A 14,633-nucleotide genomic window follows, 5' to 3' on the forward strand; every position below is an offset into this window, starting at 1 on the left:
AATGGGGAATGTCAACTGGACCGACGATAAAGGCGAGCTCCACATTGGGCTGGCCCATCGCGCCGCTGACAACAGGCCTCAGGCCATATTCTTGTTTTTTTAAGTTTTTTGTTTTGTTTTACTTTATTTATATTTTCATGTATTCTATATTAAAAAATACTTTACAGAAAGTATTTCAACAAATGCTAATCAAGCATTTAAAATATGTTTAATGTGAATAGAAAAATTGTTTCTCATGTATACAAAAAATATACAACGTGAAATGAGAGAGAAAAAATATAGACCATATCTTTAAAAGATGTTAATCCAATAATTTTTTAAAAATATTGAGCAAGTGTTCAAAAATACTAAACTTGTATTTGAAAAATGTTAAAAGTGTATAGAAAAAATATAGACCATGAAATCAAAAAATATTAAACTTGTCTTTGAAAAATGTTAACTGTGTATAGAAACAATATTGACCATGTATTCAAATAATATTAAACTTAGGCCCTGTTCGGCAACCCTCCGCTCCATCAGCACGGAGCGGAGTGCGCGGAGTGCCCTTTCAGCGACTCTCCAAATTTGAACTAAATGTTGCTCCGCTCCGGAGCGGACTTGGAGAGAGGAGAGAGTCCCAACAGGCTCTTATATTCAAAAAATATTAATCCAAGCAATTGAAAAAAATGTTGAGCAAGTGTTCGAAAAAATGTTAAACTTGTATTTAAAAACTTTTAAATGTGTATAAAAAAATGTTCACATGTATTAAAAAATGTTAAACTTGTCTTTGGAAATGTTAAATGTGTATAAAAAAATGTTGACCATGTACTAAAAATGTTAAACCTGTATTCGAGAAATGTTAATCAAACATTTGGAAAAAAATGTATATAGAAAAAAATTGACCATGTATTCAAAAATATGTCATTTTGCTATTTGGAAAATGTTAATCAATCATTCAAAAAATGTTGAAATATGTATGTAAAAACCCATGTATTCAATAAATGTATTAGGCATATACTCATATATTAGTCATATACTCCTTACTGTTTATAGAATACAGTGAAACCCATAGAGAAAACAAAAGAAACTCAATGAAAAATGAGAAAAAGAAGCAAACAAAAGCGAGAAAAAATGATGAAAGAGAAAGAAAATAAAAAAGCTAGTGGAAACCGAGAAAAAACAGAGAAAATTTTGATCATGTACATAAAAAATATTAATCAAGCATTTGACAAAAATGTTGAACAAGTATTTGAAAAATGTTAGATGTGTATAGAAAAAATGGTAACCATGTATTCAAAAAAGTTTGAACAAGTATTTGAAAAATGTTTAACGTGTATTAGAAAAATGCATTAGATATATACAAAAAATGTGTAGAAAAACAATGAAACCCCAAGGGAGAACACAAGAAAAATAGATGAAAAAGAGAAAGAAACAACCAAAACCAAAGAAAAATGAAGAAAGTAGCAAAAAGGAAAAGAAGCTATTGGAAACTGTGAAAGAAATAAAGAAAAAAAGAAGGAAAAGCAAACAAAAACCGGAGAAAACAAGAAAAAAATGAAAGACTATGGATACCCCGGATTGTTTTGTTCAAGTTGATCGCACCCTAGTAGCGCAACATGAATTCGATGACTACTTAGTGGCCAGCAGCACTGTGCGAGGTCATAGGATTGAATCCCGCTCGGTCTCCCGCGTCTCGGGAGCCCATCATATATATCTAAGAATACTTTTCTAATGGACGAGAATTAAACACGTCACGGCTATCTATCGCCCTTACTCTTTCTTAATACGTCTCGCCTATTAGGAACGCCCAAAACTATAGTTGCACGCGAGTTTGTTTTCCCTCATCTGTTTTTTTACTGTTTTGCATCGGTTTTCTTTGGGTTTTACTTTCTATTTTTTTAAAAATCTTTATTTATTCTTTCTTTTTTTTCTTTTCTACCTTTTTTATTTTTTATCGATACATGTCTAATTCTTCATACATATTGTACATTTTTTTTCTTATGCAACATGAACAGTTCTTTTATATATATTTAACATTGTTCAAATACATGATCAACATTATTTCAAATATATGTTTTGATATCTACTATTGCATACACATTGTAACTTTTTTATAAATTTAAAACAGTTTAATATTTTTCAAGTACATGATTAATATTTTTCAAACACATGCTTTGAACACTTTTTTGAATACGTGTTAAAAAAATTTTGAAGCATACATTGAAACATTTTTTATGATACAAAAAAAACTACGCGGACATTTTTAGATTGTACAAAGATTTTTTTTAAATGTCAAGAACATATTTTCTGAAATGCATAAATGTTTTTCTAAAGTGTGGCATACATTTTATTTGTATGGCATGAAACATTTGTTTTGTGAATTATTCCGACATGCTTTACTCCCCCCATTTCTTTTTACTCCGTGTTCGTTTGAAGTCAAACAAAAAATATTGACATGAACATCATTAGATATTGTTATTTATTAGGTATTGTAGATATTGATATTTTCTAATATAAACTTGGGCAAACTTTAGAAAATTTGACTTCAAACAAATAAAATACGCAAAGAAAGAAATGGATAGGGTACATTGTATTAATACTTTTTTAAATGCCATGTAGACTTCTTTTAAATGCGTGAACATTTTTTAAATGTCAAAAACATTTTAGTTGAAAGCTATCAATGCGTTTTTAGAATTAAGCAACAAATATATTTTCCAAATTAATGAATTTATATAAAAATAATAATTAAGTTAAGTTTCGTATATGTGTGTGTGTGTGTGTGGCACAAATTTTTTTTCTACTACCAGTTGTAGTTACTCCCACTTTTTCCTTCATACGTTCTAGGTAGTATCTATCACATTGAAGAGTATGTAGTATTAAGAATGTTTACGTAGTATACATACTACTTTTTTGGTAGTATGTACCATATTTTGTGCGTACTCCATTTCTCCTACAAATATGTACGTATTTCACAAATACAATAAAACTATGGGCTCATTTGCAATTTTTTCATATAATTCAATTTAGAGTATCTTAGATATAATATATAACATACTAAAAATAATGGGCTCAGCTCATTTGGATATGTGCAGAATAGGTAACTCTAACATAGCTTTTTTAGGTTCAGAATTCCAGCTGCCGGCATTCTCTCCCTTTGTGTAAACCTTGCATATTATGGGAGAAAAGGCATCTGAATTACTCCATAAAGCATTATTATGCATAAAAACATTATAAATAACAGTAGTAAAACATGATGCAAAATGGACGTGTCAACTCGCCCAAGCTTAGACCTTGCTTATTCTCAAGTGAAAGCCGACATCGAAAATCATGTCCACATGTTTAGAGAGAGAGGTGTCGAAAAAAACGAACATAGTAGCATCATGCATCTTATTATAATAACAACAAACTTTATCATAAAGCTCTATCATATAACTTCTCATGAACAAGTAACAATCCATCACAACATCGAAGTAAAAAAGCATAAACTCTATTGAAAACCAACAAATTATGTTCTCAATCAACTTTGCAACTACAATTCATTATATTTTCAGGAAGGGTTACGTACCGGAGCCTTTTGGCAAGTCCACATACTCAACCATCATCTAATCTTCTATGATTGCTAACACTCACAAAATATATATATGAGCAATAAGTTTCAACTCGACACATAGAAAGATTGGGACTTATTGTTTCGCCTCCCAACTTATTCACCTCAAGGGTGATGTCAACAATAATAACTCATACTCACTCATATCCAACTGGATATATGTGCCTAGATCTTTCTCCACCACTTGATGCTTGCCAAAGAGAAAATAAAAAGGAATAGAGGAAAAACTTTGACTCTTGCATTAAAAGTAAATACATAAAAGTAAAGATATGCCCTTGGCAGAGGGAAGTAGAGGTTGTCATGCGCTTTTTGGTTTGTATGCACAATCTCTGAATGTAAAAGAACGTCATATTATATTGCCCCTTATGATAGCAACCTTTATTATGCTGTCTGTCGCTTTTATTACTTTGCCATCACAAGTCCATACAACGCTTAATTTATCTTACACTAAATGATTAAACACATTTAGAAGCAATTTTTATTGCCTTATTGCACTGATGATAACTTACTTGAAGGATCTTGCTCAATCCATAGGTAGGTACGGTGGACTCTCAAGACATTGATTTGGGTTTAAGGGTTTTGGATGCACAAGTACTATCTATACTTAGTGCGGATTTTTACCTAGCAAAGATATTGGGCAAGCACTACATGTTGAAGGATTTATGACAATATAACTTCTATGTGAATATGAACAAACATAAATCATTATGTTGTATTCCTTGTCCAACGTCAATAGTTTTGGCATAAGATATTTAGTGGGGGCTCACAATCATAAAAGATGTCCAAGATAGTGTATTTGCATGTGAATCTTCTCTTCCCTTATTAATTCTTTCATGAATTGCATCATTGACCAATGCTATGTTTGTCAACTTCCAACAAATTTTACCACTTATACTTTTCCTTATGTGATGTCACTACTCACCATAAGATTAGCATATGATCCTTTTTTATTATTTCCTTTCATTTTGATTGAAACAAAAAAGTAAATAAGCAAAATCTCAACTAAACTTTATCATATAACTCTCACTCAATTACATAGATACATAGATCATGAAACTAGCACTCAAAAATAGATCATACAAAACTTTTATTCAACTAAACCACGAAATAGCTAAAGATCGAACTAAGATAGGTAAAGGTGATAAAAGTGATGGTGATACGTGTTGGGGAACATAGCATGCAATTTCAAAAAAATCCTACGATCACGCAAGATCTATCTAGGAAATGCATAGCAACGAGAGGGGGAGAGTGTGTCCACGTACCCTCGTAGACCGAAAGTGGAAGCATTAGCTTAACGCGGTTGATGTAGTCGAACGTCTTCTCGATTCAACCGATCAAGCACCGAACGTACGACACCTCCGAGTTCTGCACACTTTCAGCTCGATGACGTCCCTCAAACTCTTGATCCAGCAAAGTGTCAATGGAGAGTTTCGTCAGCATGACGGTGTGGTGACGGTCATGGTGATGTGATCCGCGTAGGGCTTCGCCTAAGCACTACGACAGTATGACCGGAGGAGTAAACGGTGGAGTAGGGCACCGCACACGGCTAAGAAACAATTGATGTGCCTAGAGGTGCTCCCCGCCCCCGTATATAAAGGAGGGAGAGGGAGGAGGCCAGCCTAGGCGCGCCCCCAAGGGGGAGGAGTCCTACTAGGACTCCAAGTCCAATGCAGACCCCCTTTTACCGGAGGGGCAAAGGGCGAAGGAGAGGGAGAGGGAGAAGGAAAGGGGGGTCGCGCCCCCTCCCCTTGTCCAATTCGGACTCCCCATGGGGAGGAGGGGCGCCACCTTCTTGTGGGCTGCCCTGCCTCTCCCCTATGGCCCATATGGCCCATTACTTCCCCCGGGGGGTTCCGGTAACCCCCCGGTACTCCAATAAATTCCTGAAACGCTCCGGAACCATTCCGGTGTCCGAATACTATCGTCCAATATATCAATATTTACCTCTTGACCATTTCGAGACTCCTTGTCATGTCCGTGATCTCATCCGGGACTCCAAACAATATTCGATCACCAAAACACATAACTCATAATACAAATCTTCATCGAACATTAAGCGTGCGGACCCTACGGGTTCGAGAACTATGTAGACATGATCGAGACACATCTCCGATCAATAACCAATAGCGGAACCTGGATGCTCATATTGGTTCCTACATATTCTACGAAGATCTTTATCGGTCAAACCGCAATGACAACATACATCATTCCCTTTGTCATCGGTATGTTACTTGCCCAATATTCGATCGTCGGTATCTTCATACCTAGCTCAATCTCGTTACCGGAAAGTCTCTTTACTCATTCCGTAATGCATCATCCCGCAACTAACTCATTAGTCACATTGCTTGCAAGGCTTATCATGATGTGCATTACCGAGAGGGCCCTGAGATACCTCTCCGATACTCGAAGTGACAAATCCTAATCTCGATCTATGCCAACCCAACAAAACACCTTCGGAGATACCTATAGAGCATCTTTATAATAACCCAGTTACGTTGTGACGTTTGATAGCACGCAAGGTATTCCTCGAGTATTCGGGAGTTGCATAATCTCATAGTCAAAGGAATATGTATAAGTCATGAAGAAAGCATTAGCAATAAAACTTAACGATCATTATGCTAAGCTAACGAATGGGTCTTGTCCATCACATCATTCTCCTAATGATGTGATCCCGTTCATCAAATGACAACACATGTCTATGGTCAGGAAACTTAACCATCTTTGATTAACGAGCTAGTCAAGTAGAGGCATACTTGGGACACTTTGTTTTGTCTATGTATTCACACATGTATCAAGTTTCTAGTTAATACAATTCTAGCATGAATAATAAACATTTATCATGATATAAGGAAATATAAATAACAACTTTTTTATCGCCTCTATGGCATATTTCCTTCAGTCTCCCACATGCACTAGAGTTAATAATCTAGATTACATTGGAATGATTCTAACACCCATGGAGTCTTGGTGTTGATCATGCTTTGCTCATGGAAGAGGCTTAGTCAACAGGTCTGCAACATTCAAATCTGTATGTATTTTGCAAATCTCTATGTCTCCCTCCTTGACTTGATCACTGATGGAGTTGAAGCGTCTCTTGATGTGTTTATTTCTCTTGTGAAATCCGGATTCCTTCGCTAAGGCAATTGCTCCAGTATTGTCACAAAAGATTTTCATTGGACCCGATGCACTAGGTATTACACCTAGATCGGATATGAACTCCTTCATTTTCTCCTTCCGAAGAAGCTATGTACTCCGCTTCACATGTAGATCCCGCCATGACGCTTTGCTTGGAACTGCACCAACTGACAGCTCCGCCATTCAATATAAGTATGTATCCGGTTTGCGACTTAGAGTCATCCGGATTAGTATCAAAGCTCGCATCGACGTAACCATTTACGACGAGCTCTTTGTCACCTCCATAAATGAGAAACATATCCTTAGTCCTTTTCAGGTACTTCGGGATGTTCTTGACCGTTGTCCAGTGATCCACTCCTGGACTACTTTGGTACCTCCCTACTAAACTTATAGCAAGGCACACATCAGGTCTGGTACACCGCATTGCATACATGATAGAACCTATGGCTGGGGCATAGGGAATGACTTTCATTTTCTCTCTATCTTCTGCAGTGGTCGGGCATTGAGTGTGACTCAATTTCACACCTTGTAACACAGGAAAGAACCCTTTCTTTGATTGATCAATTTTGAATTTATTCAAAACTTTATCAAGGTATGTGCTTTGTGAAAGTCCAATTAAGCGTCTTGATCTATCTCTATAGATCTTGATGCCCAATATATAAGCAGCTTCACCGGGGTCTTTGATTGAAAAATTCTTATTCAAGTATCCTTTTATGCTATCCAGAAATTATATATCATTTCCAATCAATAATATGTCATCCACATATAATATTATAAATTCTACAGAGCTCCCACTCACTTTCTTGTAAATACAGGCTTTTGTGAAAGTGTGTATAAAACCATATGCTTTGATCACACTATCAAAGCATACATTCCAACTCCGAGATGCTTGCACCAGTCCATAAATGGATCACTGGAGCATGCACACTTTGTTAGCACCTTTAGGATCGACAAAACCTTCTGGTTGCATAATATACAACTCTTCTTTAAGAAATCCATTAAGGAATGCAGTTTTGACGTCCATTTGCCAGATTTAATAATCATAAAATGCGGCAATTGCTAACATGATCCGGACAGACTTAAGCATCGCTATGGGTGAGAAAGTCTCATCATAGTCAACTCCTTGAACTTGTCGAAAACCTTTCGCAACAAGTTGAGCTTTGTAGACAATAACATTACTATCAAATCAGTCTTGTTCTTGAAGATCCATTTATTCTCTATGGCTTGCCGATCATCGGGCAAGTCAACCAAATTCCATACTTTGTTCTCATACATGGATCCCATCTTAGAATTCATGGCCTCAAGACATTTCATGGAATTTGGGCTCATCATCACTTCCTCATAGTTCGTAGGTTCATCATGGTAGTAACATGACTTCCAGAATGGGATTTCCGTACCACTCTGGTGCGGAACGTACTCTGGTTGACCTACGAGGTTCGGTAGTAACTTGATCTTAAGTTTCACGATCAACATCATTAGCTTCCGCACTAATTGGTGTAGGCATCACGGGAACAGTTTCTGTGATGAACTACTTTCCAATTCAAGAGAAGGTACAATTACCTCATCAAGTTCTACTTTCCGCCCACTCACTTCTTTCGAGATAAACTCCTTCTCTAGAAAGGATCCATTCTTAGCAACAAATATTTTGTCTTCAGATATGTGATAGATGGTGTACCCAACAATTTCTTTGGGGTATCCTATGAAGACGCACTTCTCCGATTTGGGTTCGAGCTTATCAGGCTGAAGCTTTTTCACATAGGCATCACAACCCCAAACTTTAAGAAACGACAGCTTAGGTTTCTTGTCAAACCACAGTTCATATGGTGTCATCTCAACGGATTTAGATGGTGCCCTATTTAACGTGAATGCAGATGTCTCTAATGCATAACCCCAAAATGATAGTGGTAAATCGGTAAGAGACATCATAGATCGCACCATATCTAATCAAGTACGGTTACGACATTCGGACACACCATTATGTTGTGGTGTTCCAGGTGGCATGAGTTGCGAAACTATTCCACATTGTTTTAAATGAAGACCAAATTCGTAACTCAAATATTCGCCCCCCCCGATCTGATCGTAGAAACTTTATTTTCTTGTTACGATGATTTTCCACTTCACTCTGAAATTCTTTCAACTTTTCAAATGTTTCAGACTTGTGTTTCATCAAGTAGATATACCCACATCTGCTCAAATCAACTGTGAAGGTCAGAAAATAATGATACCCGCCGCAAGCCTCAACACTCATCGGACCACATACATCGGTATGTATTATTTCCAATAATTCAGTTGCTCGCTACATTGTTCCGGAGAACGGAGTCTTAGTCCTGTTTCCCATGAGGCATGGTTTGCAAGCATCAAATGATTCATAATCAAGTGATTCCAAAAGCCCATCTGCATGGAGTTTCTTCATGCGCTTTACATCAATATGACCTAAACGGCAGTGCCACAAATATGTTGCACTATCATTATCAACTCTGCATCTTTTGGCATCAATATTATGAATATGTGTATTACCATGATCAAGATTCAACAACAATAGACCGCTCATCAAGGGTGCATGACCATAAAAGATATTAATCATATAAATAGAACAACCATTATTCTCAGATTTAAATGAATAACCATCTCGCATCAAACAAGATCCAGATATAACGTTCATGCTCAACACTGGCACCACATAACAATTATTCAGGTCTAAAACTAATCCCGAAGGTAGATGTAGAGGTAGCGCGCCGACGGCGATCACATCGACCTTGGAACCATTTCCGACGCGCATCGTCACCTCGTCCTTAGCCAATCTTCGTTTAATCCGTAGCCCCTGTTTCGAGTTGCAAATATGATCAACAGAACTAGTATCAAATACCCAGGCGCTACTATGAGCATTAGTAAGGTACACATCAATAACATGTATATCAGATATATCTTTGTTCACTTTGCCATCCTTCTTATCCGCCAGATACTTGGGGCAGTTCCACTTCCAGTGACCAGTCCCTTTGCAGTAGAAGCATTCAGTTTCAGGCTTAGGTCTAGACTTGGGCTTCTTCCCGGGAGCAGCAACTTGCTTGCTATTCTTCTTGAAGTTCCCCTTCTTTCCTTTGCCCTTTTTCTTGAAACTAGTGGTCTTGTTAACCATCAACACTTGATGCTCCTTCTTGATTTCTACCTCCGCAGCTTTGAGCATTGCGAAGAGCTCGGGAATTGTCTTGTTCATCCCTTGCATATTATAGTTTATCACGAAACCTTTATAGCTTGGTGGCAGTGATTGAAGAACTCTGTCAATAACACTATCATCCGAAAGATTAACTCCCAGCTGAGTCAAGTGGTTATGGTACCCAGACATTCCGAGTATGTGTTCACTGACAGAACTGTTCTCCTCCATCTTGCAGCTATAGAACTTGTTGGAGACTTCATATCTCTCAACTCGGGCATTTGCTTGAAATATTAACTTCAATTTCTGAAATATCTCATATACTCCATGATGTTCAAAATGTCTTTGAAGTCCCGATTCTAAGCCGTAAAGCATGGCACACTGAACTATCGAGTAGTCATCAGATTTAGCTTGCCAGGCGTTCACAACGTCAGCAGTTGCTCCTGCAGCAGGCCTTGCACCTAGCGGCTCATCAAGGACGTAATTATTCTGTGCAGCAATGAGGATAATCCTCAAGTTATGGACCCAGTTCGTGTAGTTGCTACCATCATATTTCAACTTAGCTTTCTCTAGGAACACATTAAAATTCAAGGGAACAGTAGCACGGGCCATTGATCTACAACATAGATATGCAAAAACTATCAGGACTAAATTCATGATAAATTTAAGTTCAATTAATCATATTACTTAAGAACTCCCACTTAGATAGACATCCCTTGAGTCATCTAAATGATCACGTGATCCATATCAACTAAACCGTGTCCGATCATCACGTGAGATGGAGTAGTTTTCAACGGTGAACATCTCTATGTTGATCATATCTACTATATGATTCACATTCGACCTTTCGGTCTCAGTGTTCCGAGGCCATGTCTGTACATGCTAGGCTCGTCAAGTTTAACCCGAGTATTCTGCACGTGCAAAACTATCTTGCACCCACTGTATGTGAACGTAGAGCTTATCACACCCGATCATCACGTGGTGTCTCGGCACGATGAACTGTCACAACGGTGCATACTTAGGGAGAACACTTATACCATGAAATTTTAGTGAGGGATCATCTTATAATGCCACCGCGTACTAAGCAAATAAGATGCATAAAAGATAAACATCACATGCAATCAAAATATGTGACATGATATGGCCATCATCATCTTGTGCCTTTGATCTCCATCTCGAAAGCACCGTCATGATCTCCATCGTCACCGGCTTGACACCCTGATCTCCATCGTAGCGTCATTGTCGTCTCGCCAACTATCGCTAACGCATAGTGATAAAGCAAAGCAATTACATGGCGATTGCATTTCTTACAATAAAGTGACAACCATAAGGCTCCTGCCAGTTGCCGATAACTTATACAAAACATGGTCATCTCATACAATAGCATATATCACATCATGTCTTGACCATATCACATCACAACATGCCCTGCAAAAACAAGTTAGACGTCATCTACTTTGTTGTTGCAAGTCTTACGTGGCTGCTACGGGCTTCTAGTAAGAACCGTTCTTACCTACGCATCAAAACCACAATGATGTTTTGTCAAGTTTGTAGTTTTAACCTTCAACAAGGACCGGCCGTAGTCAAATTTGATTCAACTAAAGTTGGACAAATAGACACCCGCCAACCACCTTTATGTAAAACAAGTTGCATGTCTGTCGGTGGAACCGGTCTCATGAACGTGGTCATGTAAGGTTGGTCCGGGCCGCTTTATCCATAAATACCGTTGAATCAAAATAAGACGTTGGTGGTAAGCAGTATGACTATGATCACCCACAACTCTTTGTGTTCTACTCGTGCATATCATCTACGCATAGACCTGGCTTTGATGCCACTGTTGGGGAACATAGCATGCAATTTCAAAAAAATTCCTACAATCATGCGAGATCTATCTAGGAGATGCATAGCAATGAGAGAGCAAGAGTGTGTCCACGTACCCTCATAGACTAAAAGCGGAAGCGTTAGCTTAACGCGGTTGATGTAGTCGATTCAAGCGATCAAACATCGAACGTACGACACCTCCGAGTTTTGCACACGTTCAGCTCGCTGATGTCCCTCAAACTCTTGATCCAGCAAAGTGTCGAGGGAGAGTTTCGTCAGCACGACGGCGTGGTGACGATCATGGTGATGTGATTCATGCAGGGCTTTGCCTAAGCACTACGACAAAAAATATGACCGGAGGAGTAAACAGTGGAGGGGGGCACCGCACACGGCTAAGAAACAATTGATGTGCCTAGAGGTGCCCCCCACCCCCGTATATAAAGGAGAGAGAGGGAGGAGTCTGACCTAGGCGTGCCCCCAAGGGGGAGGAGTCCTATTAGGACTCCAAGTCCAATTCGTACCCTCCCTTCCTTTTACCGGAGGGGGAAAGGGGGAAGGAGAGGGGGAGGGAGAAGGAAAGGGGGACCGCGCCCCCTCCCCTTGTCCAATTCGGACTCCCCATGGGGGGGCGCCACCTCCTTGTGGGCTCCCCTGCCTCTCCCCTATGGCCCATATGGCCCATTACTTCCCCGGGGGATTCCGGTAACCCCCCGGTACTCCGATAAATTCCCGAAATGCTCCGGAACCATTCCGGTGTCCGAATACTATCGTCCAATATATAAATCTTTACCTCTCGACCATTTCAAGACTCCTCATCATGTCCATGATGTCATCTGGGACTCCGAACAATCTTCAGTCACCAAAACACATAACTCATAATACAAATCGTCATCGAACGTTAAGCGTGCGGACCCTACGGGTTCGAGAACTATGTAGACATGACCGAGACACATCTCCGATCAATAACTAATAGCGGAACCTGGATGCTCATATTGGTTCCTACATATTCTACAAAGATCTTTATCGGTCAAACCGCAATGACAACATACGTCATTCCCTTTGTCATCGGTATGTTACTTGCCCGAGATTCGATCGTCGGTATCTTCATACCTAGTTCAATCTCATTACCGACAAGTCTCTTTACTCTTTCCGTAAGGCATCATCCTGCAACTAACTCATTAGTCACATTGCTTGCAAGGCTTATCATGATGTGCATTAATGAGAGGGCCCAGAGATACCTCTCCGATACTCGGAGTGATAAATCCTAATCTCGATCTGTGCTAACTCAACAAAACACCTTCGGAGATACCTGTAGAGCATCTTTATAATCACCCAGTTACATTGAGACGTTTGATAACACACAAGGTATTCCTCCGGTATTCGGGAGTTGCATAATCTCATAGTCAAAGGAATATCTATAAGTCATGAAGAAAGCATTCGCAATAAAACTTAACGATCATTATGCTAAGCTAACGGATGGGTCTTGTCTATCACATCATTCGCCTAATGATGTGATCCCGTTCATCAAATGACAACACATGTCTATTGTCAGGAAACTTAACCATCTTTGTTTTGTCTATGTATTCACACATGTATCAAGTTTCCGGTTAATACAATTCTGGCATGAATAATAAACATTTATCATGATATAAGGAAATATAAATTACAACTTTATTATTGTCTCTAGGACATATTTCCTTCAATACGATACCAGGGCATCTCCCCCAAGCTTGGTGAAAGCCAAGGGGAGTGCCCATACCCATGTACTCAAGTCTCCTTTGGTGGGGAATATGATGATGGTGGTGGTGATGATGAGGTAGTAGCGAGCATATCCTCCGACTTCCATGGCAGCGACTCACCATCATAAGAGGAAGAACGAGTCTCTCGAGTCCTGCAACTAGCAGCTAAACTCATAACTTTAAATCTTGCCTCGAATACTTGATTTTGAAGATCATAGATTTGGGTTTGCAGAAATTTGATTTGCTCGTTAAGGGTGAATACAATGTCCTTCATAGACCAGCCATCCACCTTGTGATCACGGGTGAATTATGTGATCATGAGGTGATTGGCACTGAGTCCACGCTCAACCATCCCTTGGCACTTGAAGATCTCTTGTTCCACAGCCTCGAGCCTGGCCTCCACGGTTCCCGTCTTCTTGGGCCCTTGAACATCCTGTATGTGGAGCACCCCGTCACACATCTCAATGGCTTGAGGGTGCTTCATCACCTCCGACAAGTAAGGGTTGATGTCTACTACACAACCTTCTTCTTGTAGACGTTGTTGGGCCTCCAAGCGCATAGGTTTGTAGGACAGTAGCAAATTTCCCTCAAGTGGATGACCTAAGGTTTATCAATCTGTGGGAGGCGTAGGGTGAAGATGGTCTCTCTCAAACAACCCTACAACCAAATAGCAAGGAGTCTTGTGTCCCCAACGCACCCAATACGATGGTAAATTGTATAGGTGCACTAGTTCGGCGAAGAGATGGTGATACAAGTGCAATATGGATGGTAGATATAGGTTTTTGTAATCTGAAAATATAAAAACAACAAGGTAACTAATAATAAAAGTGAGCAAAAACGGTATTGCAATGCGTTGAAACAAGGCCTAGGGTTCATACTTTCACTAGTGCAAGTTCTCTCAACAAGGATAACATAATTAGATCATATAACTATCCCTCAACATGCAACAAAGGGTCACTCCAAAGTCACCAATAGCGGAGAACAATCGAAGAGATTATTGTAGGGTACAAAACCACCTCAAAGTTATTCTTTTCGATCAATCCATTCGGCTATTCCTATAAGTGTCACAAACAGCCCTAGAGTTCGTAGTAAAATAACACCTTAAGACACAAATCAACCAAAACCCTAATGTCACCTAGATATTCCAATGTCACCTCAAGTATCCGTCGGTATGATTATACGATATGCATCACACAATCTC

General features: G+C 39.2%; 1 protein-coding gene across 1 annotated transcript; it reads right to left on the reverse strand.

The window, feature by feature from the left end:
* Positions 1–816: 816 nt before the first annotated feature.
* LOC147979614 (uncharacterized) lies at positions 817–13,916 on the reverse strand. The gene is made up of 3 exons (XM_087515283.1): positions 13,795–13,916; positions 9,477–10,488; positions 817–822 (listed from the first exon to the last, which is right to left on the reverse strand). Exons 1-3 carry the CDS (start codon positions 13,914–13,916, stop codon positions 817–819), a joined length of 1,140 nt encoding a protein of 379 aa, XP_087371409.1.
* Between the last annotated feature and the right edge of the window lie 717 nt (positions 13,917–14,633).

Source organism: Triticum urartu, chromosome 3A, assembly GCF_056163025.1.
Source record: "Triticum urartu cultivar PI428250 chromosome 3A, HENAU_Tu73, whole genome shotgun sequence".
In the NCBI taxonomy this organism is placed as follows: domain Eukaryota; kingdom Viridiplantae; phylum Streptophyta; class Magnoliopsida; order Poales; family Poaceae; genus Triticum; species Triticum urartu.

Bases quoted from the DNA above. Each gene is read 5' to 3' on its own strand.
- LOC147979614 (XM_087515283.1), bottom strand. From the start codon at position 13,916: ATGAAGCACCCTCAAGCCATTGAGATGTGTGACGGGGTGCTCCACATA. The intron at 10,489-13,794 runs GTGCCAAGGGAT...TCTATGTTGTAG, and splicing joins GTGGAACAAGAGATCTTCAA to ATCAATGGCCCGTGCTACTG.